The 27083-nt window shown below is 52.7% G+C and overlaps 1 protein-coding gene across 6 annotated transcripts in view; it reads left to right on the forward strand.

Moving 5' to 3' along the window:
• Nucleotides 1–27083, forward strand: part of TBC1D14 (TBC1 domain family member 14) — a 112195-nt gene that overhangs the window by 15366 nt on the left and 69746 nt on the right. Inside the window, exon 1 of one of the 6 annotated variants that reach the window (XM_019829799.3) lies at nt 3675–3983. The exons of 4 other annotated variants lie outside the window; for them this stretch is intronic. In XM_019829799.3, coding sequence (XP_019685358.2) covers nt 3871–3983 — 113 coding nt within the window. In that variant the 5' untranslated portion in view covers nt 3675–3870. Of the gene's footprint in view, nt 1–3674; nt 3984–23030; nt 23187–27083 lie in introns of those variants that run through there. One more of the 6 variants, XM_006931262.4, reaches the window with a different exon arrangement.

Consider the following 27083-nt stretch of genomic DNA (forward strand, 5'->3'; position numbering starts at 1 on the left):
TTTTTTTTGAGAGAGAGAGACAGAGTGTCAGCAGGGGGAGGGGCAGAGAGAGAGGGAGACACAGAATCCGAAGCAGGCTCCAGGCCCGGAGCTGTCAGCCCAGAGCCCGATGCGGGGCTCGAACTCACGGCCCGTGAGATCATGACCTGAGCTGAAGCCAGACGAGTAACTGACTGAGCCACCCAGGAGCCCCATAAATATTGTCATTTCTAAAATACGTTTTTCTAAAGTTTTCTTTAGTTCTTCTCTTAACGTTGTGCTTATTTCAATCAGAAGTTATTCAGAAAGTTAAATCGGGATTTCTCCACTGTTGACGCTTTGAGATGGATGGCTCTCCCTGGCCTCTGCCCTCTAGGTGCCAGGAGCGCTTCCCAGTTACGACAGCCAGACATAGCTGTATGTCCTGGGGAGGTGCGGGGTGGGGGGGGGGGGTGGGCAAAGTTACCCAGCCGTTGAGAACCACTGGGCTAACAGGTTGTGAGTGTTGGTGTTCGTCTCCTTGAAGGAAATTCACTAATATAATACAACTTCAGGAGGATCCTCATCTCGTTTGGAGGGAGGGCCTGCTGTGTTTTAACAGTACTTATCTAGACACCTGGGCGGACAAGGGGAGAGGAAGTCAGTAACACACTTGTCTGCAGGAGGAGCGTTCTTTCTGTGAAGCCAGGGGTTCAAGGCTGCTAATCTGCGCCGGCCCGGAAGGTGGTAATCAGCTTTGAGCACTTGCAGCTGCTTTTGGGCAGCCCTTTACGAAGCTGTCCGAGGAGGTGATCTGGGGGAGATGCTTGGGCCGCACCGGAGGCAGGGGAAGCAGAGGGCGTGGGGAGGAGGGGCGGCTGGGGCGGTGCGACCTCGGGCTGCCCGTAAAGAACCATAGTGGTGCCTTTTTCCGGTCTGCCTCCCGACCTGGCTGCGGGCCGCTTAGGGGCGAGGTCTGCGCCTGGCTCGCCCTGGCACCCCCTGAGTTGTAACAGAGGCGAGGGGACCCAGGTTTGGCCTGTGTGATCTCAGGAGCTCCCCTCGCCTCCGCGGTCCCCGTGTGTGCCGGGTGGCTCATCACACTTGTCTTAAAGAGCGGTTGTTAAGAATTCAGTGAGGCCATGCGAGAGAAGCTCTGGACAGAGCAGAAGCCCAGTGTGCAGATCACATCTCTGGCCCTGCTCTCTGCTTCTGTCGGAGTTTCGCGTAAGGTCTCTCCTTTTTTAGGGACCTGCTATATGGACAAATGTGAAACCATTGTTTTAAGAAAAACAAATCTTTAAGGCATCTTGACTTGGTGAGTGCGTTGAACTAAACTTTTAGTTCTGTACTGACCCGGGCTTTGGGGATCTGATCATTTGGGAGCCGCGCTGAGGAAGGAGTGGGGTCCTTGCTTTCTCTTTTAAGAGGTGAGTTTCCCAGCAGGGCGGCCGTACTTGAGAAACCTATGCCGGCCGGCACCCCCTGTGCGGGAGTAGCAGGCAGCGTCTGGAGCTTGCTCGGCACCGTTCTCAGCCTTGCGGCACATCACGGGAGAGAGCACGGTGGGGGGCGGGGCGGTAGGCAGATCCCGCCGGCGGGCTTGTTCCTCCTCCAGGCCACCTTCAGTCCAGGCCGCCTTCCTTCCTGTGGCAGCCAGGGTTAGAAGTGTGTGTCTTGGGCCTGGGGTTCTGGGCAGGAATCGGGTCCCAGCATCAGCCGAGTATTCATTTCCTGGCCACTGAGAGGCAGCCACGGTGGAAGGGGTGGCCGTGGTGGTGGCTTCCTGATCCTGCTGCATTCCTGAATCCCGTGGTTCTTTGGCACCTTCGACGCAGGCGCGGTGTGGGGAGCTGTTCCTGGGGGCCCACCTTAGAGCCAACTACTTGAGGCCTCACGAAGATTTTGAAATCACCCAAGTCCTTGAGTTAGATCCCTTTCTGCTCGAAATTTGCAGAGTAGTTTTTGTATCCTGCACCGAAAGCTGATAGATTTAGGTAAGTAATTCTTGGTCATGGGTGAGGAAACCGAGGCAACGGGTAGTTAAGTAGCTTAACATAGCGGGGATGCAGGGCTTGGGTTTCTGGACTTAGGTTTCTTGTCTGGAAAAGAGAAAGAAGTTCGCGTGTCACAGGGAGGAAGTGTATGTGAATGTGAAGCCCCAGGCATCTAGGAGGCATATCCCTGTCTTATTTGTTTATTTTTGCCTGACTTGACTTTGACCGCTTTAGGATTAGCATGTTCCCTTGCTGATGTTCTGGTGGCTTTGACCTGATGTCAGGGTTTACAGAAAACAGCCGCTGGTGTGTACGTGCACGCACGCCCGCTCATGCGTGTGCACGCACTACTGAGATACTTGGGCAGGAGCGCTGGTTGGCGTTCCCTTGACCTGCCATTTGCTGGCATGTGGTCTCGGGTAAGGCAGGCACTCAGCCTCTCCCGGGCCTTAGTGCCCTTGTTTGCAAAGTGAGCTGAGGGCCCCTGCCTTACGGAGCCGTGAACAGGAAAGTGATCCCGGTGCTGAGCTCGGAGTGCTAGGGGGCCAGGGAAGCCAGAAGATACGAGGCTGGGCTGACTAGTGCTGGAGGCCCCCGTGTAAATCCGCGTGCGGTGTGATGATGGCTTGAAGAGAGATGGGAACACGGCAGCAAGCCCCTGGGGAGGTCCAGAAAGAAATACAGGGGGCAGCGGGTCTTTGAAAGTATGCACGAGGTCGGGACAGTGTTCCTTAGGCAGAAGGATCGGCGTGGGTAGAGTCACGGCAGCAGGAGAAAGCTCAGCATTGCTGGGAAAGCAATGTAGGAGAGGTGACCAGAAAGGTGTGTGGGAGCCCAGATTGGGCAGGGCTTTCAGGACCTCATTCAGACCCAAGACCCAGCATGTAAGAGTGGACAGTTGAGATAAAGGTCGGCACCGGTGCTGGTGAACTGCCTTGGGGACAAGGCGGGGGGGGGGGTGGGGTGGGGGGGAGGCGGGCTCTGCAACGCCTTCCGAGCAGCTCCCGGGGGAGGCAGTAGCTGTCCTGCTCCGAGTGCGTGTTCTGCACCAGGCACTTGACCTGTTCTCAGGCACTGCGCAGCCCTCAGGTGGGGCCTGTCTGCCCACCGGAGACCACATGGCCGAGCTGGGACCTGAACGTTCACTGGCCCAACTCCAAAGTCCCTGCTCTTTCTATAAGAGACACACGACCTCTTTTTAAAATTTTACTTCTTTATTTTTAAATAATCTCTGTGCCCAACATGGGGTTCAAATCCACCACCCCGAGATCTGGAGTCGTATGCTCTCCTGACTGAGCCCGCCCCCACGCTGCCTCTTGTAACATGGGGGTGCGGACCTGGGGCCGGGAGGGCAGGAGGAGATGAGCTGTGGTTAGAGGTGCAGTGCAGAGCCTGCAAGCATGTCCCTGGAGCAGACAGGTGCACTGTGCAAGGGCAGGCTGGAGGAGACTGCAGCAGGTCGGGGAGGTCACTCTGTGGGTCTCCGTCAGGGCACGGCATTCCCTGAGTAGGAAGAGGGCGTCGTGTGTGAGCGGATTAAAAGGCCTTTCCCTCTCGCAGTGTTGGAGTTATCTGGGTGTTCGCCGGGTGGGAGGGAGGCTGCGGTCAGCCCTGTGTCCCGAGGCCTTCCGGGGCGGGCTGTGGGGAAGGGCAGGGTCCATGACAGGCCCGGGAGGCTGTGAGTGGGAGAAGCAGAGAAGATTTTACCAAGGCCCCCTAGTCGGGTGGTTGACATTGTAGTAACCAAACGTCCGTGAGGCGTCTCGGCTACTCGGACTGTTGTCCTTTGTGCTGTGAGTGTCTGCACGGGCACACGCTTAGCCTGGGTCCTCTGACCCCACCCCGGGTTTTCCATCCCTCTGTGCGACTTCTTGTGCCAGGCGGGTTGTCAGCAGCCCAACCCCTTGATTGTGGAATGCCCGCCTTTCTTCTCCAGCCGCTGATGTACGCAGCGAAGCTGTTACACCCACCGCTGCAGCACCCGGGAGGTCACTGGAGCCCCGACTGGAGAGGTTTCTCTGGCTCCAGGTAAACTTCATGTCGAGGTGGATCTTCCAGCGTGGAGAGGGTGTCACACATGGTGTCCCTCTGCAGACGTGGCTGCCGGGAGCCACAGGAGGCCAGCTGTCCGGGCGGGACACTCGGGAGGTTGTCTGGTTGCTGCTGTGTCCGCCGGCAGGAGGCTGTGCTCAGAAAGAGCGGCGGAGATCGTCGGGGGTGGGCTGCCTCCCCGTGCCGGGCTGTGCTTCGTTTGCTTCCTTTTGGCAACAAATCGCAGCCATAATTTATTGAGTGCCTGCAGTGTACCAGGCACTGTGCCGGGCCCTTCAACACATTTCTCATCATACGTTTTTCCCAAGAAATACTTACCGAGCACCTGCCGTATGCCAGGGCGCTGTTCCAGGTGCTCGGGATTCGTCTGTGAACAAGACAAAGACACTTGTCTTCGAGGAGCTTCTGTTCTAGCGGAGGGAGGTGGGTGGTAGCCAGTGAGTAGGGGAGCACAGATGTTGGTGCCGATCAGCGCCATGGGAGAGACGAGGCAGCAGAGCCTGGAGGGGCCGGGCCATAGAATAGGCTGGTCCGCGTGGCCCACCGACGCGGTGCCCGTCAGGTGCATGAGGGGGAGAGACTCGCGCAAAGACGAAGCAGGGGAGGAAGTTGACCAAGCAGACGCCGGGCAGAGCAGAGTCCCAGGCCGGCCCGGTGCAGTGGAGGGACAGCACAGAAGCCCGTGAAGGGCTGAGTGAGTGATGAGGAGGGTGGAGGTCAGGGCGGTCCCACCTCCGGGCCTGTAGGCCAGCGTAGCGCTGCCCTCGGCTAAGAGTGAGGGGGGCAGCTGCGGAATTTTGAGTGGAGGAGACGTACTGGTCGTCTACTAGTTTGCTACGTGACAAATGGCAAACAGATATGTAGTGGATTAAAACAGCATCAGTGGTCCATCATCGCGTGGGTGAGTTTTCTTTCGATGCCTTACAAGGAGGTAACGGCCTTGTAACCGAGGTAACGGCTGGCTCACGGGGATCTAGAGGTTGGGGCGAGGAACGAACCACGTCCAGGTTCAAGTCCGGTTACTGGCAGAACTCGGCTCCTTGTGGTTTTAGGACTGAGTCCTCAGATCCCTGATGGCTGTCCGCTGGTGGCTGCTCTCAGCGACTAGATGCTTCTCCTATTCCTTGCTGTTGTCCCCTGTGTCCTCAAAGCCAGGGACAGAGAATCTCCCTTGTGTAGAATCCTCCTCGCGCTTCGAATCTCTTTTGCCCGGGGAGAGCCCCCGTCGGTTTTTATGGGCTCACTGATGACACAAGGCCAGCCTAGTGACTGTCCTATCAGTTTCATAGTTTATGCCCACACTAAGGGGGAAGGAGGGGGTGAGGTGGGGGGCAGCGTGGAGGGACTTTGAGAAGGAGCAAGAGGAGAGAAGGTGCCAACAGCAACGCAGATGGGAGTAAACACACGGGGTGACAGCTGGAGGAAGTGCTGCGAGGTCTCCTTTGAGGTTGGAGGCGTAGGTGTTTTTGTTTACTGGTAAGAACAACCTAGTAGCAGAGTAGGACTAGAACGTACTGGAGACAGTGGGACACACGGGGACTTGTGCAATGCAGTGTCCTTCAGCGGCATCTGAAGGGGTGGGAACTGGTGCTCGTGTAGGGAAACTGGCTTTGGCTGGGTGGAATCATCTAGATTAACGAGTGGTAAAGCAGGGGCTATGGGCAAGGGTGCTGGAGGATGGTTGTGGCCGTAGGGGTCTGTGGAAGTCTGTGCTTCCTTTTTTTTTTAGTGCATTTGGACTACTTTATTATTTTCAGTGTTGCTTTGTTGTTTTGCTCTGTGTGTGAATATAGATTTGTCATTTCAATGTATTTCCTTTTTTTTTTTTTTTGCCAGACAGCCTCCTTTTTTTTAGTAGACTTGATTTGTTAGAGCAATTTTACATTCACAGCAAAATTAAGCAGAAACTGCAGAGTTGGGGTGCTTGGCTGGCTCATTCGGTACAGCATGTGACTCTTGATCTCAGGGTCATGAGTTCAAGCCCCATGTTGGGTGTGGAGCCTACTTAAAAAAAAAAGAAGAAGAAGAAGTACAGAGTTCCCATATAATCCCCATCTGTGAACACAGGCAGGGCCTCCCCCATTATCCACATCCTGACCAGAGAAGTACCTTGTTACGGTCAGCGAACCTGCACAGACACATCACCATCACCCAGAGTCCGCAGTTCGCATCAAGGTCGCTCTCGTGTTGTGCTTTCCGTGGGTGTGGATGGAGGCATAGTGACACGTATCCATCTCTGTCATAGCACACAGAGTGGTTCCACTGCCCTAAACACCCTGCACGCTCCACCGTCCACCTCCCTCCCCCTCCCCACACACCCTTGGCAACCGCTGATCTTCCTGTGTCCAGGGTTTCGTCTTTCCCAGAATGTCACGTAGCTGGAATCCTAACAGTGTCGCCTTTTCAGATTGATTGGTTTCTTTCACTTAGGAGTGTGCATTTCAGGTTCCTCCCGGTCTTTTCATGCCTTGATGAAGCTCGTTGCTTTTTAGCACTAAATAATATTTCATTGTCTGGAACGGACCCACTTGGTTTTCCATTCGTTTGCTGCGGGATATCTCGGTTGCTTCCGAGGTTTAGCCATTACGAATAAAGCTGCTGTAAATACGTGTGTGCGCTTTCTGTGTGGACATGAGTTTTCAGCTCCCTTGGGTAAATACAAGGAGCCTGATTGCTGGATCGAATTTAAGAGCATGTTTGACTTCATGAGAAACCACCAAACTGCCGGCAGCCGGCCGCCCCATTTTGCATTCCCACCCACGGTGAGCAAGATTCCTGCTGCTGCCGGCAGTGGGTTTTCTTGTGAAGTAGGAAGCAGGGTCCTCTGCTGACCGTGAGGATGAGGATGGGCCGATGGGGTGAAGGAGGAGGTGTGATGAAGGAGGAGGTGAGGAAGTCACAGTCGTAGTGGCACGTGGGGAAGTAGGATGGGGAAGCGAGGTGGCAGGGGGCGGGCAGGGTCTGGCTCCGTGGTGGGAGAGCTTGCAGGGGCTACGTGTGCGGGGCACAGGCATGCGTGCGGGGCGTGGGTGTGCTTGGCTGAGTGAGTAGGGTGACCCGAGAGGCGGTAGGGGAGGGGACGCAGCGGGTAAGAGTGTGACCTGGCCTTCGAGCTGGGTAGGGGTGGGGGGATGTCCGGAGGGTGAGCGGCAGCTGGAGGGAAGGACCGCTGGGGACCTGGGCAGGTGGGGGACTTGGAGGAGCAAGATGTGAGGGCCCAGGCTTGAGGGTGCGGTGGTGCCTTTACCTTGCGGATGAGTGGGCTTAGGTCCTTCCAGCTGTCAGTGGAGCCTGGAGGGGTCACCTCCGCCTCAACCCCGCCCTGGTCTGTCTGACGGTGAAGCTCTGCCCTGGTTGGTCACGTGCTGTTCCAGCTGCATCTGGTCGGTCCGTCAGGGAGAGTGGAAGAAGGGAGGCAGTGCACCCTCAATTACCCGCTCCGGGGCTGGATGGGCGAAAGGGGACGGCGGTTTTGTCCCGGGGGCGTTGTGATGACGGGCGCCCTGCTTTGGTGGGCAGGTGCGGGTTCAAGAAAAGTCCCATTCATGAACAGCACCTCGTTCTGGGGGACGGGTTGGCCTGGGGCGTCCTGCTCTGGGCACTGGGCCTTGGCATACATGCAGCCCCACGTGACCCTCTGCAGAGGCCCAGCATGCCGGGACAGCAGGAGGGGGAGGAACGTGGACCGGCATCGTGCGGGGTGTGGGGTGTGGGGCGCCACTTCCTCATCTGCTGTCCTTGGCCTTCTCCGGCCCTCCTCCCCATCCTCACTTCAGCTGGCAGCTTACAGTCAGTGTTCCTTTGGCCGTCCCCACCGGCCACCAGCCCAGACATCTTCCCTGCCCAGGACCAAGCCTGGGGACAGTGGGGGCCTCTCACTCAGGAACACCTTCTCTGTGCTTCTCTGAGGATCTGTGTCCTTGAATCGTTTCTGCAGATGCTTGATTACTGTCAGGAGGGTCCTCTGCAAGGCCGTTGTGTGCTCGGCTGCAGACACGCGGGAGGGGCTGTAGAAGCCGCAGGAAACCTCGCAGAAGTCGGCAGGGGTGGCTGTTGTCCCCGCTCTGCCGCTTACTCCCCGTGTGTCAAATGGAGAGTTGAGGAGGTGGCCTTCTCCAGCAGGAGGCACCTTCCTGATTCAGGGCCTCATCTGTCTGCAGCCCTTCCTCTTCCAGGCTCGGCGAGCCCCTTCTGGAGCAGGTTGCGTTGCTGCACACACTACACGAGAAGAACCCGCCAGAGAGTCCCAGAAGAGCGGAGAGCGGTTTGCTGCCGTTCCGTGGTTCCCGCCCAAGCAGCCACCATTGTTGAGTGCCATCTGGCGGGTCCCCCAGACTCGGTGCCTCGTGAGGGCCTGCTTCGAGCTCGAACCATGCCAGTTAGAGCTGAGTAGACGTTTGTCAGACGGTCGAACGGGATGCCTCCCCGGGACCCAGTGCTGAGGATGCAGCGGCCAATGACCCCGTCCCCCAAGTAGAAGTAACAGACAGCGCGCGTAGTCTGCCGCGGGCGAGAGCTGCGCCGTGTCAGGCTCTGAGTGCTGGGGGGAAATAAAAAGCAGGGTGTCAGGCGAGGAATGAGGGGTGCTGGAGGAGGTCCCAGCCTCCTTGAGAAGCAGAGGCCAGTGGGCTCTGTGTCCCAAGCCCCACAGGATCTCGTGCACACTTTGGCCTTGCCTCTTGGGTCGTCTGGGGTGTTGCGTTGGGCGTGCTTGCTGCTCGTGCTAGAGTCTAGACCCGTGCTGTCTGGTCTGTTAGCCACTGGTCACACGCAGCTACTTAGATTGGGTTAAAGTTGGCAGTCTGTTCCTCAGTTCCACAAGCCACACCCAGTGCTTAGTAGCCACATGTGGCCAGTGGCTACCTCACTGGCTCAGACTCATGCTTTTCCATTATTATTATTTTTTTTTTTTAATTTTTTTTTCAATGTTTATTTATTTTTGGGACAGAGAGAGACAGAGCATGAACGGGGGAGGGGCAGAGAGAGAGGGAGACACGGAATCGGAAACAGGCTCCAGGCTCTGAGCCATCAGCCCAGAGCCCGACGCGGGGCTCAAACTCACGGACTGCGAGATCGTGACCTGGCTGAAGTCGGACGCTTAACCGACTGCGCCACCCAGGCGCCCCTCCATTATTATTTTTTTAATGTGTATTTATTTTGGAGAGATAGAATGTGAGCGGGGGAGGGGCAGAGAGAGAGGGAGACACGGAATCGGAAGCAGGCTCCGGGCTCTGAGCTGTCAGCACAGAGCCCGACGCGGGGCTTGGACTCAGGAACCGCGAAATCATGACCTGAGTGGAAGTTGGACACTTAGTCGACTGAACCACCCAGGTGCCCCCGTGCTTTTCCATCATTGTGGAAAGTTTTGTTGTTCAGCGTGTCTGGATAGTCTAGGTGACCAACTGTGACTTGACTTTTAGCCTTTGTTCTCGTTGACATATAAAAGCAGCACACAGTGGTTGGGAAACAGGTGAATCAGAAGTGAAGTTTATGGAACCAAAGGAAGCCTACAGAAGAACCTTCCGCTAGGGTCCGGGGGGAGGGGAGGAAGCCGAGGCAGGGTGGCCTGCTGGTGAAGCAGGCCGGGTGGGGAGGAACGGCCTGCTCTCTCCCCTGGACTGGGGAGACGGCCGCCGTGCAGTGTTGAGAATCTCACACGAGGTCCTGTTTGACACTCTCTGAGCTCCAGTGCACACTTAGTATCTGGGGAGTTGCACATGGCGGAGGGGCGGGGCGCTCACCTCTCAGACGTGTTCTGTCGTGCCTCCGGCGTGGGGACAGGGAACCCGGAGGGCATTCAGAGAGTCCGGTCGCAGAGCCAGGTTGTGAATATCTGTTCTGCCCTTCTGGTGGGTGGCTGGGCACGTTGCTTTATGTTCCTGAACCTTGGGTTCTTATCTCCAGCATGGCGATAACCAGGCAAAGCATATAAAGTGCTTGGCACGGTGCCGTGCCCTCACTAGAGTTTATGAGGGGCTTCTTGCCTGCTTCTCACTTGAACGAGCGAGTGAGTGAATGCTAGTAAGTGCCCGCTTGCCCAGGAGACGAGCAGCAGAAAGGGAAAGCCTAGGAACCAAGGATTCCACCAGGCCTGGAGGGTGAACAGGGTTGACTTCTTTGTGTCACTGCTGACTTGCGTGAAAGTGGGCTACCGTCGCTTTCCCACGATGCACCCCACCCTCTACTAGATGTTGAAGTCAAGGGAATGGGAAAATAATTCTGTGTCTCAGTGGGTCTGTTGATCTATTTTCCTTGCCTCGGATGGGTTAGGAAACTTCTCTGTACTTGTGGAAAGAAGTTTTTTTTTTTTTAATTTTTTTTTTCAACGTTTATTTATTTTTGGGACAGAGAGACAGAGCATGAACGGGGGAGGGGCAGAGAGAGAGGGAGACACAGAATCGGAAACAGGCTCCAGGCTCTGAGCCATCAGCCCAGAGCCTGACGCGGGGCTCGAACTCACGGACCGCGAGACCGTGACCTGGCTGAAGTCGGACGCTTAACCGACTGCGCCACCCAAGCGCCCTTGGAAAGAAGTTTTTAAGGAGACTTCATGGAGCCCAGCTCAGGGCTTGAACTCCCTACTGTGAGATCAAGACCCAAGCTGAGACCAAGAGCCGGATGCTCAACTGACTGAGCCACCCAAGCGCCCCTGAGGAAAGAAATCTTTAAAGTTCAGCCACTTTTTGTTGGGTGTGGACATTGAAATTGCTGTTCATCTCTGGTGGGGAGGGCAGGCACCTTCACTCTGGAGTGTCAGGGACAGTAGTGTTCCGGAGTGGCATGAACTGAACCAGGAAGGAATTTATGCCTGCACATCTGTTTATTTGTCCTCAGTAGCCATATTGTGTTCCTGATAGACCTTTCAGGCTACACTGATTTCTCGGTAGTGTTTCTGCCTGGCTTCTGGGAGGTGCTGAGGTCCTTAGAAATTTCACATCTGGGGCGCTGGGTGGCTCAGTTGGATAAGCATCCGACTTTGGCTCAGGTCATGATCTCACGATTTGTGGGTTCGAGCCCCACGTCGGGCTCTGTGCCGACAGCTCAGAGCCTGGATCCTGCTTCTGATTCTGTGTCTCCCCCCTCTCATTTTCTCTTTCTCTCTGCCCCTCCCCCACTCGTTCTCTCCCTCTCTCTCTCTCTCTCTCTCTCTTTGTCCCTCTCTCTCTCTCTCTCTCTCTGTCTGAAAAATAAACATTACAAAAATTTTTCTTAAAGAAATTTCACATCTGTAAGCAAGGTGGCTTTGGGGAGTGGGGGAAAGGAGGATGTATTTGTGCCAGACTCACTGGGCTCTGAGTTTACGGAACACCCTCGGTGTGCTCTCACTATTGGGAAATCAAACCCTGTGTCCTTACGAGAACTCCCAGATTTCTGTGTTTCGGTACTTTGCCAGTCGGCTGCCAGTCTGCCTTCCTTCTGCCCTTGGTGAGGTTGTGGTCAGCCTGGGAGGGGTGATTCCATAACAAATGCAGGCCACTTTGTGGGAGGATAGGGGGTTGGGGGTTTGGAGAGACCCCACGGGCAGCCCCATTCCTGCAAAGCAGCTCTTGGGCCACCAGCTGCTTGCTGCTCACAAATCAATTTCCCTTTGCCCAGGTGGGTATAAAACTCTGTTCTACTTAAAACATTCGTGGAATAACACAAACATTTAAACGACGTTTAATTAAAGCTATTTGGTTCTATTTTGTACCCAGCACTGCTTATCCTATAATGTATACGTATTTATTTTGTTTGTGAGGACACTGAGTATTTGGCACAGGTGACATAAAATTCTGTTATGCCTTCTGTATTTTCCGTGAGCACACACATCTCACTCGATTGCCACATCGCATCAGCTAGTTCCTGTTGACGTTAAGTGAGCTGAGTTTGTAACCGAGACTTGTTTTGTTTCCAGTTTTGCTGATTCTCTGTTGTGAGTAGTTGTGGTTTATCTCAGGATTCCTGTAAGGTTCTATAAATGGAAGAGTGATGAGTCATCCAGATTTGCCTAATACCCGTTTGGGGCCCGAAAAGGTCCAGTTTCCCCGTTAATTCCCCTTTGCTTCCAGCCAGAGCCTTTTCAAACGTAGGCTCTGTGCACCCAGCGTTACAGGAATAGAAAACGTTTGCAGGAGTTTGAAAACTAGGGTTTGGATTTAGGTCCTGATTTCCTTTAGATTTCAGATTTGGGTGTGAAACACACTCCCCACCTTGAAGGGGTAAGAGGTCCAGAGGGTGTGGCCTCTGCCACAGCAGGCAAGTTGTGCAGAGGGGGAAGGGAGCCTGGCCCGGGGAAGGAGAAACCCGAGGGAGGCCAGGTGGATGAGGACACGTGTGCCCAGGGTCAGCCCTTGTCCCAGCACCTGATAAGTCCGTATCCTGGATTGAGCAAGTTTTATTCCTCTTAGAAGTTCCTTGGAACAGTTATTTTTTGAAACAGAAAAAACTGAGTGGTGGTCAGAGTTGGTGGGGAGGACACATGAGTATGTATCGACTTGTGTGGCTGTCAGCTGCTGTAGAAGCCTGAAGTTAGCACAGTGGAAGTTCATTTCTAGCACGTGCTCTCCCAAGGTCTTGCTGGCCTGTGGCTCCGGCGATGGCTGCCCGAGGTCTGCGGGCTCCTCTGCATCAGGTCAAAGAAGGGGAAAGCTCAGGATGGGGCTGGGGGGCAGGTTCCTGGGCCAGGCAGACATCACTCCCCTGGAGGTTTGTCGGTCCGAACTTGGTCACGTGGCCAAACCTACCTGTGAGGGAGGTTGGGGAATGGGGCCAGTGCCCAGGACAGTGAGGAAGTGGGTTTGGCGAATAGCTGGGAGCCTCGGCCATTTTTTAGGATCGTTTTCCTGACCCCCTGCCCCTCCTTCTTCATGAGGATTAAATGCCTAGAGTTGAGGAGTCGAATGCATTGTTATGCTCTTGCCTTTAAAAATGGTAGTTCCGGGGCACCTGGGTGGCGCAGTCGGTTAAGCGTCCGACTTCAGCCAGGTCACGATCTCGCGGTACGTCAGTTTGAGCCCCGCGTCGGGCTCTGGGCTGATGGCTCGGAGCCTGGAGCCTGTTTCCGATTCTGTGTCTCCCTCTCTCTCTGCCCCTCCCCCGTTCATGCTCTGTCTCTCTCTGTCCCAAAAATAAATAAACGTTGAAAAAAAAAATTAAAAAAAAAAATGGTAGTTCCCACCACTTGTGGGAGAAACTCCAAACCACTTGGTGTGGCACAAGGAACCTTCTGGATCCACCCTTGCCCGCCTCTCAGACGTCCAGCTCCCATTTTGTGCTCCCATTTTGTACTTAGAGTCCTCTGAACCAGCTTTGTCTTGTCTCTGCACCTCTGCCCCTTCTCCCTCTGCCTGACAAGTCCCGTTTGTCCTTTAGGATTCAGCTTAAGTGACACCTTCTCCAGGAAGCCTTCTCTGATCACCACAACCCCTTCCAGGGCCTTCATTTGGATCCCACAGCCCCTGGACTTCTGAGACAGCACTGACCCCCTTCCCACCCCCGTGACCGTGAGCTTCTGGAAGGCAAGGCCTCATCTCGTTCCTTGTTTTCCTAGCCGGTGCAGACACTTAGTAGCTGTTCAGTAAATAATCTGAAGCGAATGATAGGGAGACTATAAGTTTTAAAAAGTCATAAATCTGGTATACTTTTATGTATTTTCCTTTTCGATTTTATTATTGTTCGAGACACTGGGAGAAGACTCATCCCAACAGTTTGATTTCCCACATCCGGTTGCACAGCTGTGTGGGTTTCACACCTCCAGTGTGTGGTGTTTGCAGAGGTGGAACATTCTTCTGAGAGGCTTCTGGTGTTTTTTTTTTTTTTGTTTTTTAATTTTAGAGAGAGCACGAGTTGGGGAAGGAGCAGAGGGACCGAGAGAATCTTTTTTAAAAAGTATTTATTTATTTATTTATTTATTTATTTATTTTTTAGTGAGAGAGAGAGAGGCGCACACGTGCACTTGGGGTCAGTGGGGAGGGACAGAGGAAGAGGGAGAGAATCCCAAGCAGGGTCCACACTCAGCATGGAGCCTGACACGGGGCTCGATCCCATGGCCCTGGATCATGACCTGAGCCGAAATCGAGAGTCGGATGCTTAACCGACCGAGCCACCCAGGCGCCCCAGAAAATTTTATTTTATTTTTTTTACACTTACTATTTTATTTTTGTCCTTTACGCTTTTATACCTACTACCAATTTTTCCTTTCCACCGTATTTCCTTAAAGACTTTTTATGAATTTTAAACCTGAAAACGCGTGCTATTTGTGAGTTTGGTATCCTGCCTTTTACGTTTCCCCACCTAATTAGAAATTATCATATATTTATTAATGTCTTGGTGGTATTCCTTCTTGTGAATCATTTACTTGTCCGACAATAAGGAAATGATTCTGTTCCTGCTTTGGGGTGGTAGAATTACCTGTGTGCAGGTCAGTGTGCGTTTTCTGCTATTCCCATGATTGCCTGGGACAGAATCCCAGAAGTGCTTCCTGTTTCCTTGACCACCGTCCCCACCCCTGGTCGGCTCTGATGTGCTCCGGCCCGAGGTGATGGTGGAGAGCCCCCAGGAGCTCTTTGTCCATGGTCTCCGTGAAGGCTGATGGACCGTTAGAATTTGTCCTAGCTCTGGCCGCAGGTTACTTGCTGTAAGCGGGAGGGTTTGCCTGCTGGGTACTGCAGTCTACAGATGCCTTGGTTTATCTCCTCTCCTCCTGCTGGGCCCTTGCTTGTGCTCAGGAGACTGACCCCGAGCCCAGCCCCGCTGGCTCACACTTCCCTGCCTTTGCCCGCGATGCTCCCCTCCCCTCTGCCCTGTGTCTCCTATGCCCTTTCCTGTACATCTTTAACACAGACACTTCTGAAGCCTTCCTGGCATCCCCAGGACAGAGGGGACCTCTTCCAGACACATGGTCTCTGGACCTGCTCTCCTGGGCCTTCGCTGTAGTCTAGTCTAGTTTTGTATGCCTTGCTGCTACTATGAGCCCCTCAAGGACAGGGTGCGGGTCTTACTCAGCCCTGATCTCCGGCTCATGCCCCGTCCATGTTCCTGATTGGCACTAGGGCAGCAGAGCGTGACGTGGTTCTGTGTAGTTGCGCAGTACGGACTCTCATTCCTGGAGCCGTGGGGAAGAGCGTTGTTTTTTTGTTTTTTAAACGCACATGGGTGGGGCCTGCTTTGCGCCCTTCTCTATATGAGAGAAGACAGGGATCTGTTGGCTTCTGGGAGCATGGCCTGGATTTGCCACTGTTGAGGGAGAGGGCACACTCAGGTGAGCTCCGAAAGCCACCTGGGTGAGGGGTCTTCCCACTGCCTGGTTCTGTGGAGGCAGGAGACTGGAAGAGACTAGAAGAGCTCACGCCGTACGGCAGGTGTTGACAGTTTGGTTTCGCTTTAGTGAGTACAGTTGTTGGAGTAGTTCAAAGCAGAATCTAAAAGATAGTAATTCATTGTTCATAGAAGCTGTTGGAAAGGAGTTAATCTTGAATTCATATAGATTAAAGTATCAACTAAGGAAACAAGATAGCATGGGAAGGGAAACTTTATTCGTTAAAGAGCAAAGTTCTTTGCCCTTTTGCTGCACGACAGAGTTGTCCAGGAAACAAAAAAGAAATTGGTGTCCAGGCCCCACCCTCAGAGGTGAGTTTTACTTTCCTTATTGGGGTGGCATTTGGGCATTGTTTTTTAATTTTTTTTTTATATTTACTTATTTTTGAGAGACAGAGACAGAGCGTGAGTAGGGGAGGGGCAGAGAGAGAGAGGGAGACACAGAATCCGAAGCAGGCTCCAGGCTCTGAGCGGTCAGCACAGAGCCCCGTGTGGGGCTTGAACTCACAGACTACCAGATTATGACCTGGGCCGAAGTCGGACACCCAACTGACTGAGCCAGCCAGGTGCCCCGCAGGGGGATTTTTAAAAAGCTCCCTAGGTGGCTCTGCTGTGCAGCCAGGATGGAGGGCCACCGGTGAAAGGTATGGAGTGAGTCCAAATCCAAGCCCTTTCAGTTGACCGTGTGACCTCAGGCAAGGTGACAGCTCTGAATTTCCCCGTCCTTAAGACAAGGAGAATCATACATAAGCCCCTCGAGGTTGAGGGCCTGTGTCCCTGGTCACCAGTGATTGTATTCCGTGCACTCGATGCAGGACCCGGGACGTGCGTAGTTGGCGCTCGCCGTGTATTTGTTGAATGAAAAAGAATTCCCTGTGTGGTGAATAAGCTGCCCTTCGCGTGACGGGCAAGCGCAGGTGACAGTCCCGAACCTGGAAAGCGAGGGGGGTGACTCCGTTCTGCAGGTGGGAAACTGAGAGGTGGTTCATGTCTTACCCGGAGTCAGCGAGTGCTGAAGCTGGCACGTGAGCCCAGGTCTGCCTGGCATGGAATCCGAAGACCATGGCCGTTCATCCCACCTCTCAACTGTCGGGCTTGCCCAGACGGCTCCTGCCTCGTGACGCTACAGGCTGTCCTTAACTAGCAGCGCGTCTTTCTCTCCTTACTTCTCAGAGCTTAATAAAAATAAATTCGTACTTGTGCCCTTAGTCAAGTAATGTTCCCTACTGCATTATACAGGATTTTCGCCCTGCCCTCTCTCTCCTCGTGAAAACCTAAGCTGATGTCAGAGAGGGCCTCCCCGTGTAACTTGTGCCCTGTGTCTAACTGCTGGGGCATGTTTGAAGGAGATCTCAAGGAGGCCGTGTGACGCAGGCACGCACGGGTCTTGTGCACCCGGTGACTTCTCAGGGAGAGGCACACAGCCGGGGCGCGTGTCAGCGTTAGTTAATGACTGACTGTGCTGCAGACTGTCCCGCAGGTTTTATGCCAGGCCCTGGGGGGTGCAAAGGCCAAGTAGGACGTGCCTTCCCTGCCCCCAGGGCAGCGGGAAGTGACGCGGAAGTAACTGAAATACACCCCCAGCCCTCTGCCAGAGAGAAGTGCGCACGGGAGGGGTGAGGTGGGGAGGGGCCCGTCGGCCAGGAAGGCTCCCGAGGAGAGGAGCGGGGTTTGAGCTGAGCTGGTGATGACCAAAGTGGACGAAGGAAGCCCATTCACACGTGTGCCCTGTGGAGAGTGTGACCAGCACCCCCTGCCCCCCACATCTCCATCCTGTACTTCCCCTGTCTGGACCTCACTCCCCAAGGGCAACCGCTGTTGTGACTTGTGACTTCTATCACTGTAGATTAGTTGTTCCCCCCCCCCCTTTTTTTTTTTTTTTGACTTTGGCTAACTGGAGTCATATGGCACATACTTTGTGTCTGGCTTTCTTCGCTCAACCTTGTGTGACGTTCACCTGGGTTATTATGTGTGGCAGCGTTTATTTTCTTTCATTATGGATAGTTTTGGGGTGTACAGATATACCGCTGAATGTTCTCTGCAGGGGGACGTTGGATCTGGTCTGTTTTTGACAAGTAGGGAGAACGCTGGTCACAGTGTTCTCGCTCATGTGTTTCGGTGCATCTCTACCGGGGTGCTTTAGCGGACGCTGCTGAGTGCTCTTCCAGGGCGGTGGTACCGCAGTGCCCTTGCACATACTTGGACTAGGGTGCAGGAGTTCTGGGCGCCACACGGCCTCTCCAGAATTTGGTGTTGTCGGCTTTTTGGTTTTGCCATTCTGGCGATAGAAGTTTAGGTAAAGGGTATTGTGTTTGACTTTAACTTGGATTTTCCTGACGACTAAGGGTTTGGTGCATCTTTTCAAATTTTACTATTTGGAATCTTCTTTTGTGAAGTGCCTACAGTTGTCTTTTTTTATTGTTGTTGTTAATTTTTTTTAATGTTTGTTTATTTATGAGAGAGGCAGAGTGCGAGCGCGGGGGGGTGCAGAGAGAGAGGGAGACGGAGAATCCAAGGCAGGCTCCAGGCTCCGAGCTGTCAACATCGAGCCTGATGCCAGGCTCGAGCTCACAAACTGCAAGATCATGACCTGGGCCGAAGTCAGCCGCTCAACCAAATGAGCCACCCAGGCGCCCCCTGCAGTTGTCTTATTGACTTGTAGGCATACTTGATATATTCAGGATAACAGTCTTTTGTGAGATGTGTTGCAGATATATTCTACACTCTAGCTTACCTTTTCATTCGCTTAATGTTTTTTTTTTTTCTTAGCGAACAGAAGTTCTTAATTTTAATGAATTCTAACTGACAGAATCTTTCATTTAATGGTTAATGCCCTTTTGTATTTGTTTAAGAGATTTTTTTGTTCTCTTCCAGAAGCCTTGCTTTGCTGTTTCCAACTAGATCCATGATCCATCAGAATTAATTTTCTGTAGTGTGAGGTATTGGTTATTTGCTATAAACATCATCTTTCTCATTGGACCTTTGCAATAAATCAGGTGACCATATATGTTCCATTTCTCACTAATAATAACTATGTAATAGGTCTTGCTATCTATTAGAATGAGTCCTTCTGCTTCTTTGTTCTTTAAGATTATTTTGACTCAGGGCGCCGAGGGGGGGGGGGGGGCGCTCAGCTGATTGAGAGCCTGACTCTTGGTTCCAGCTCAGGTCCTGATCTCACGGTTTGTGAGATTGAGCCCCGTGTCGGCCTCTGTGCTGACAGTGTGGAGCCTGCTTGGGATTCTCTGTCTCCCTGTCTCTCTTCCCTTACCCAGCTTACGCTGCCTCTGTCTCTCTCAAAATAAATAAGTAAATAAACTTTTAAAAAGAAATTTAAAAAGTAAACGATTATTTTCAGTCTTCTACATACTTTTGATTTCCATATAAATTTTAAAATCAGCTTGGCAATTACCACCAAAAAATCTGTAGTTAGAAAAAATTTTTCTAAAAGTTTATTTACTGAGAAAGAGAGGAGGGATTGGGGAGGGGTAGAGAGAGAGGGAGAGAGAGAATCCCAAGCAGGTCTGGAGCGGTCAGCACAGAGCCCGACTCAGGGCTCAGTCTCACAAACTGTGAGGTCATGTGACCTGCGCTGAAATCAAGAGTTGGATGGTTAACCGACTGAGCCCCCCAGGCTCCCCAAAAGCTGCAGTCTTCTTTGCGATTACTTTGAATCTGTTGATCATTTTTTCCTATGCGCAAGCTTCTTATCTCTGAATGTGGGATTTTCTCCATTTGATTTCCTGTAATTTTTCCACAATATTTTATAGTTTTTTTTTTTTTTAATGTAAAGGTCTTGGGGCGCCTGGGTGGCGCAGTCGGTTGAGCATCTGACTTCGGCCAGGTCACGATCTCGTGGTCCGTGGGTTCGAGCGTGGGTTCGAGCCCCGCGTCGGGCTCTGGGCTGATGGCTCAGAGCCTGGAGCCTGCTTCCGATTCTGTGTCTCCCTCTCTCTCTGCCCCTCCCCCGTTCATGCTCTGTCTCTCTCTGTCCCAAAAATAAATAAACATTGAAAAAAAAAAAAAAGAAAAAAAAAAGAAAAAAAATGTAAAGGTCTTGCATTTCTTTCATTAAATTTATTCCAAGATCTGTGTAAATTTTTGATGGTTTTACGGATGCCATTTTATAAATGCTGGAAATGCAGTTAATTTTGTATATAGAACTTGAATCCTGCAGTCTTGCTATGTTGAGTTATTCTAATAGTTTATCTGTGGATTCTTTTGGATCTTCTTTGTAGAAAATGATGTGGTCTGTGGATGAGCTTCACTTCTTCCAATTCTTACGCCTTTCCCTTTGTTTTCTCCATACCGCGTGAGTAGGAACTCCCATACGGTGCCGCACTGGAGTGGTGTTGGCAGAAACCCCGTGTGGGTCCTGGTCTCTGGGAGAGCTCTCGCCATCTCCCCGTGGAGTGTGATGTTTGCTGTTAGGACACCTCTTATCAGACACCGTACTTTTTATTAGATACCTTTTATCAGGTTAAGGAAGTTTCCTTTTTATTCCTGGTTTTATGATTTAAAAAAAAGTCATGAATGTCTTGCATTATTTAGCAAATGCTTTTTTTCCTGCATCTGTTGATGATTATATGTGTTTTCTCCTTTATTTTGTTTGGGATAAGTAACATTGTATTTTTCTAATGTTAAGTAGGCTAAATTTGCATTCTTGGAAAAAAATCCCAACTTATTTATGGCATATCATCCTTCCATATCTGTCCCGGGATTTGATTTGCTAATATTTTATGATTTTTCTGTCTATATTCATTAGAGCGTGACCTGTAACTTTTCCTTTCTTTCAATGCCCTCGTCAGGTTTTGGTATCAGGATTATGCTGGCTTTCTAAAATGGGTTGAGTGTTCTGTTTCTCAAAGTTGCTAGAAGATTTTTCTCTGGTAGTTGGATGAACCTACCGATGTGTTACAACTCATAGAAGTGTACACCAAAAAGCTCGCTTTTATTGTGTATGAATTTTAAAAAATAATAAAAAGGGCACCTGGGCGGCTCAGTTAAGTGTCCGGCTCTTGATTTCGGCTCAGGTCATGATCCCATGGTTCATGAGATCGAGCCCCACATCGGGCTTTGTGCTGACAGCACGGAGCCTGATTGGGATTCTCTCTCTGTCTCAAAACAAATAAATAAACTTAAAAAAAAAAAAAAAGGCCTTCATGGGGGAAGTTTTTAAATACACACACACACACGCACGCACTCTCTTTATGTCAAATGATCCTCTAGGGGCATCAGAAAGTGTAGTTGAATACGTTTTTTCTTGGCTAATAATGCTTACAAATGTGTTTATTGAATGACCTAGTTAATACATTTCTTTTGGGGGTTGGGGGTGGAATAAAAGTTTTGTTCTCTGAAGGAGTTCGTGTATTTCTTCTTAAACATTTGGAAGAATTCACTAGTGAGGCCATTTCGACCTGAATTTTCTTTGTGGGTTTTTAAAATATAGATATTTTTGGATTTTGTTTGTTTTGCTGAGGTGTAGTGGGTAAAGCCTGAGTGGTGCAGGTGGGGGAAGAATTAGGAGGGATGTGGGCAGGTGCAGCTGTAGGACGCTGGTGCAGGGGAGCGCAGAGAGTCCTGGGAGTGAACCTGAGGGAAGGAAGGAAGGGGAGGGACTTCGACTATCGTGTCCCTCTGGCAGCGGGATGAGTGATCGGTAACTCCCGAGCCGGACCAGCAGATGTGGACTCCACTCCTGTGGTAGGGAGGAATGGACCAGAAGTTTCCAGCAAGGTAGCAGGAGTTTTAAGTGTGTAAACATAGTCCGAACAGTCCTTCTCAAACGCGTGAGCATCGGAGCCACACGGGGGGCTCATTCAAACAGGGCTTGCTGGGCTTCATCCTGGAGTGTGATTCAGTTGGTGCAGGGGGCAGGGGGCTCAAGAATTTGTTTCCAGCTCGCTCCCAGGCCTGCCTCTGGTCCAGGTCCCCGCTGTGGGATCTATGGCTAGAGTCCATTCCTTAGCCAGCACCTCCCCGCCACGAGCTGCGCTGGGGCCGGGCTTTCGTTCCCGGAGCCCAGCAGACTCAGCACTCAGGACCACTGCAGCGCCGGGTTGCCTCTCAGATTCGATCGTCTGTCTTCTTTTCTTTTTGATTGCAAAAGTAACACATGCTCATTTGGGATTTTTAAAGCAGTAACAGAAATTGGTGTTTTGTGTGTTTGTTTTTGAGAAAGGCGGAGAGAAGGTGCAAGTGAGCAAGGGGCAGAGAGAGAGAAACGGGGCTCGCCCAAAGTGGGGCTCATGTTCGCCCGAAGCAGGGCTCGAGTGCATCCGAAGTGGGGCTCGAACTCATGACCCGTGAGATCGTGATGTGAGCCCAGCCAAGTCAGATGCTTAATGACCGAGCCACCCAGCAATAACAGAAGTTCGCAAAGTGAGAGTAAAATTTCTCTTTGCCCCTCACCACCTCCTCTTGCTGGAGATGGCCATCTACTGACTCTCTCTAGTCAGACATTTCTTGTGCAGTTGTGAACACACAAACACACTGGCAGGGCTGATCATTAGACGGAGGACCCTGGCTGGGGCGTGTGGAGGACTTTTTGCCATGGGTTAATGTTGGCACATGATTGAGTGAGGCTTAATGATGCCCCAAGGGAGAGCCTACCTGTGTCACTTCTTTTGGGTTTAGAGTGGATCATTTTTGTTGACCTTGAAGTTGTTAGTTAGAGCTTGTCCTTTTTTTATACCTAATGGTATTTGGAGTCATGAAGGTGGGAGAATACTCTAGTGATGGCACTTTTTTTCTTTAAGATTTTTTTTTTAAATTTTTTTTTCAACGTTTATTTATTTTTGGGACAGAGAGAGACAGAGCATGAACGGGGGAGGGGCAGAGAGAGAGGGAGACACAGAATCGGAAACAGGCTCCAGGCTCTGAGCCATCAGCCCAGAGCCTGACACAGGGCTCGAACTCACGGACCGCGAGGTCGTGACCTGGCTGAAGTCGGACGCTTAACCAACTGCGCCACCCAGGCGCCCCTCTTTAAGATTTTTTTTAAGTAATTTCCACACCCAACATGGGGCTCCAACTTAGAACCCCGAGATCAAGAGTCCCAGGCTCTACTGACCGAGCAGCCAGGTGCCCCCATCTAGTGATGTGCTTTTAAAAAAACTTTTTTTAAAAATGTTTTTATTTTTGACAGAGTGTGAGCGGGAGAGAGGCAGAGAGAGAGAGGGAGACACAGAATCCGAAGCAGGCTCCAGGCTCTGAGCTGTCAGCACAGAGCCTGACGCGGGGCTTGAACCCACAAACCGTGAGATCATGACCTGAGCCAAAGTCGGACACTTAACCGACTGAGCCACCCAGGCGCCCCTAGTGATGGTTCTAATGCAAGTTTTTTGACAGGAACTTATGCGACAGTGTTGGAACTCACGTGAATACCTGATCGCTTCTTCCACAAAGTACCATGTCGGGCCCCCAGGAGACGCTCGCGGTTGTTCCAAATGGGGATTTCGCTTTATTTCTCAGTCAGAGGTGCCTGTGGGTCCTGTGGCCAGTTGGCCTCCCCTGGCAGGGGTGGCCGTGGTCTCTGCAGAGATGCGAGGGCCCCCGGGAACCCACCTGGTCACGCGGGCTTTCCTTCCCCGACTGCCCGCCCTCCTCCCTCCCTGTGACTAGTTCGGAGTCAGAGCCCTGCCCGCCCCCGCCCTCTGCCCTCCCAGCTGGTCCGCCCCGTCCTGCCCTGCGTGCCTTAACCTTCCAGACTGTGCTGCAGGGCCCGGAAGGGCGCCCAGGGTGCCTCCCTGGGACTGTGGCTCCGGCTCCCGGCTCCGGGAATGTCGCCCGGGAGCAGTCTGCACTTGTGGGGCTGGCCTTTCGGAGGCGTGTGGCTCCAGTAGACGCGATGGCTGTCTCCCCCGTGCTGCTGTTCGTGGACAGGTTTGTGGTTGCAATCTCGCCCCTCTTGCTTTTGCTTTTGTCATCGGAGGCCTACCTGGAGCTCGGATTTTGCCACGTCTGTAGGTTTTGGTGTGATTCAGCACCCCTGCCCCCGTCGGGCAGAGTTGTTTCTCACTTTCGAAGGGGTGTGGTCCCGAGGCTCCAGCGAGGGCCTGCGTGCCCCAGGAGCCAGGGGCCCGGGTGTGCGCGCGCGTGCTGTCTGATGCTTGCTGCGCTCCCATGTTGGCTGTTCCCTCCGGTTTTAGGGATCAACTTTATAACACCAGAGGCTCCTTGGCTAACCTTTTCTGAAGGAAGCGAGACGCTGAATATTTCTGGCTCTCGGGTACTTGTGACTGTGTGTGCGACTAGGAGCTTTGGGCCTGCTGTTTGGCCACAGTAAGAACACCTCAGTGTCTGTCTCAGTCGCCTCGTATTTCCTGTAGGGCAGATGGGGTTTTATCACACAGGAGGTTGGGTTTGTAGGATGCGGTTTTGTGTCCTGTGTGCCTGTGACAGTTGAGTGGGCTGGCCTTTTCCCCTTGTGTTTTCAGAGCGGAGTCAGAGGCCCAGTGTAAATAGATGTGGCAGTGGGGCATGTTGATTTCTGATGGTGGAGAGCTGGAAAAAAAAAAAAAAGAAATAGGCTTTGGGGGAATCATTTACCGTTTTTGCCTTCTCTACCCCGGAGGAGTACCAGGATTTAGATGTCCCTTCAGGAGCAAATTCCTCAGCCTCGCCGAGACTCTGTTTCCTGTCTGTGCCATGTGGGTGGACTGTGATCCCTTTCTGGGTCGTGCCTCCATATGAGGACCCTCCAGCAAGGGCTTCCCTCCAGGGTTCCATCTCTCACGCAGAATATGTGGGACGTGCCAGGCGCGGTACGGGGCACCTGACAGGTGATCTGTGAAGGGTGGTTGTGATTCAGGAAATGGTGGAGAAGATACCCGTCTGTTCTGGGAACGGAACGTGACGGTGTTTTAGCGAATTTCTGAGGACTTTGGAACAAGCTTTGGTTATGTCTTGTCAATGACACAAAGGAAGGAGAAAGCAAGAAGCCCCAGGGAACCGTCGAATTACAACCTGGAGTTCACATGCACAGTATCTTGAAGGAGGAGGACTTTGGAGGTTTATTTCCCAAGATTCCAAGGAGTTTGAGCAGTCCCTGCTGAGTGTCTGTGGCCCGTGGAACCTGCTCCTCCAGGTCGGGCAGGGCTGCACCCTTCCACCCCTGTCGTCCTCCACCCTCTGGGGCAGTGTGGACAGCTGCCGGGCAGCAGCCGTGGATGTTCGGATCCAAGTCGTGGTTCCGTGTTGCTCTGTGTGTCTCTGGGCAGGACTCCCCAACCTCTCTGAATGCTGGCTTCCTCTGTTTCATTTCATTTTATTTTACTTTTTTAAGGTTCGTTCATTTTTCAGAGACAGAGTGGGAGCCGGGGAGGGGCAGAGGGAGACCCAGAATCTGAGACAGGCTCCAGGCTCTGAGCTGTCCTCACAGAGCCCGATGCGGGGCCTGAACTCACAGACAGGTGAGATCGTGACCTGAGCCAAAGTCGGATGCTTTGGGCGCCCCCTGACTTGCTCTGTTTTAAATGGGCAGGTATAATTCTTGTGTGTTCTTTCTGAAAATTCCTCCAAGAAGCGTGCGTTCAATAAACATGTTTTCCTGTATGCCAGGAACTGTTCTAGGCCCTAGAGGCACCACAGTAAACACAAGAGACGGGACTCACCCTCGTGGACTTTACATTCTGTGATGAAGACACATAAAGGAACAAGTTGGTAACTCTCGTGCAAGACATTTGAGTGCTTACACCAGGTAGGGCCCTGGCTCTGGGTGCTGCCCTCAGCACACACTTCACGTGCTCTGAAATACACTGGTCCAGGGACCCAGATCCAGCACCTAATCTTGTCTGTCAGCTAGCGTTCTAGATTGTTCCTGGAATCACCTTATTTTGACTTCAGTAATGTCTGAAAGTTAGTGGGGGTGGGGCTGAAAGGCACCACCTCAGCCCCACACCGTTTAAGAAGAAAGGGGGTCTGTCCTTGGACTATACAGTCTCTTGTCGAAAAATGGAGAGATGGAACTTTGGATGGAAGTCCTTGCTGGGGGGGCACCTGAGTGGCTCAGTCAGGTAAGTGTCGGACTTCGGCTCAGGTCATGATCTCAGGGTTTGTGAGTTCGAGCCCCGCATCGGGCTCTCTGCTGTCAGTGCAGAGCCCGCTTCGGCTCCTCTGTTCCTCCTCCCATCCCCCTTCCCGCTTGTGCGCCCTCTCTCAAGAATAAATTAACATTAAAAAAGTCCTCGCTGGAGTGTCCTCACATGGAAGCACGTCCCAGGTTTCCAAAGCCAAAAGGACAGTGTTAGAATTATGATGTTAATGATGCTTGACCTTCAGGACTCCTCATGTCTGCCTAATTTTGTGTTCATAACTAAACATTTTTTTTTTTTAATGTCTAGAAGATTCCCCCAAATGAATAAGCTTCAAGGCCCCTTAAAACTGGGATCTGGCCCTGCAGGTGGCTGAGAGGGGGGACACTGCAGTGGCAGGTGTCCTGACGTGTGGGCAGTGGAGGACCAGGTGGAGCACGGCCCAGATGAACCCACAGCTTAGCTCTGGCTGGTTGTCGTGCGGGAACACATGCCCGTGTGGCCAGCTCTTACGGTATGTCAGGAGAAGCCAGAAGCCCAGGTTTTTCTTTGATTTCTCCATATTTAAAAATGCTGATAAATATTTCCAGCTGGAAAACTCTGTGCAGGCAGAAAACACAGGCTCCCAGCGTGTCACCTCTCCTTGTGGCCCCTGCACACACAGCTGCCCCGATGAGTTGGGAGGTGGGGCCCTGAGGCTGGGGGGGTTGGGTGGGGTGGGGAGCCCCGATTGGAGCCACAGCTAGGCCCCTTGTAGCCTCCTGTGCATCACTTCTCAGCCAGGAATAGGTGGTAACAAAGTTATGTCCCATCTTGCAGTTTTCTTGGAGCAGATAAGCACCTGAGCTGCCTGTGCTGGGAACCTGGGGTTCAGATTTGGGGGCCTCTCACCAGGAAGGCCCCCGTTCTGCCTCTGCCTGAAGTTGCTGGAGCAGGGTGGTCAGGTCAGCGTGACGGGACCGCAAGTACGCCTGTGGCCCCTTGGTGACAGTTGCCTTTCAGCCGTTCTGTCGTGTTCCTGCGCGCATGTCCCTGCAGCCTTGCTGGTCTGTATGAGGTCTGGGAGTGGACGGCAGTGTGTGTGCACGGCCCTGCTGACCACAGGGCTGGCTCTGTGCCCTTCCAGAGTTCTCGGCTGTGTGGTCGGAGGCTGCGCCCGACTGCGGAGGCCCGGAAGGGCGGGGGTCTGAGTCCCTGGTGGGCGACCTTAGGAACTTACCTAACTCGTAGGAGGTAGGCCGTTCTCCTTGGGACGCTTGTGTCGTGCTCACTGCTCCGGCTCACGGCTGGGGTCGTGAAGCACAGGGCAGAGCGGGTGCATGAGCCACGCGGGCTGAGCCGCCAGTGCCTTCCCAGGTGCGGCTCCATACGGTTTCACTTCTCTTTTCTAAGTGTTTATTGTTTGTACCAGTGCAGCATCACTGGCCGTTTCACTTGCCCTCCAGCTTTGTGTCGGTTAGGGCACTTGCCACCCGACACGGCAGGGGCTCCTGGCACTCGCCACCTAGCCTTACTAGGGACGGGCAGAAAAATCGGGCACTGTTTTGGGGTTTGATAAAGCCTTCCTGATTTGGAAGATGGGGGTGGGGGTGGTGCAGAAGCACTAATTTTCTCTTTTTCTGTTTTTTAGTCATCTCTACGCCCGGCATGGGGTTGGAACGTACCACCCCCGAGATAAGAGTTGCACGCCCCACCGACTGAGCCAGCCGGGCACCCCTCGCTTCCTTTCTTATTGGCAGAAATCCCT

Source organism: Felis catus, chromosome B1 (genome assembly GCF_018350175.1).
Source record: "Felis catus isolate Fca126 chromosome B1, F.catus_Fca126_mat1.0, whole genome shotgun sequence".
Classification (NCBI taxonomy): domain Eukaryota; kingdom Metazoa; phylum Chordata; class Mammalia; order Carnivora; family Felidae; genus Felis; species Felis catus.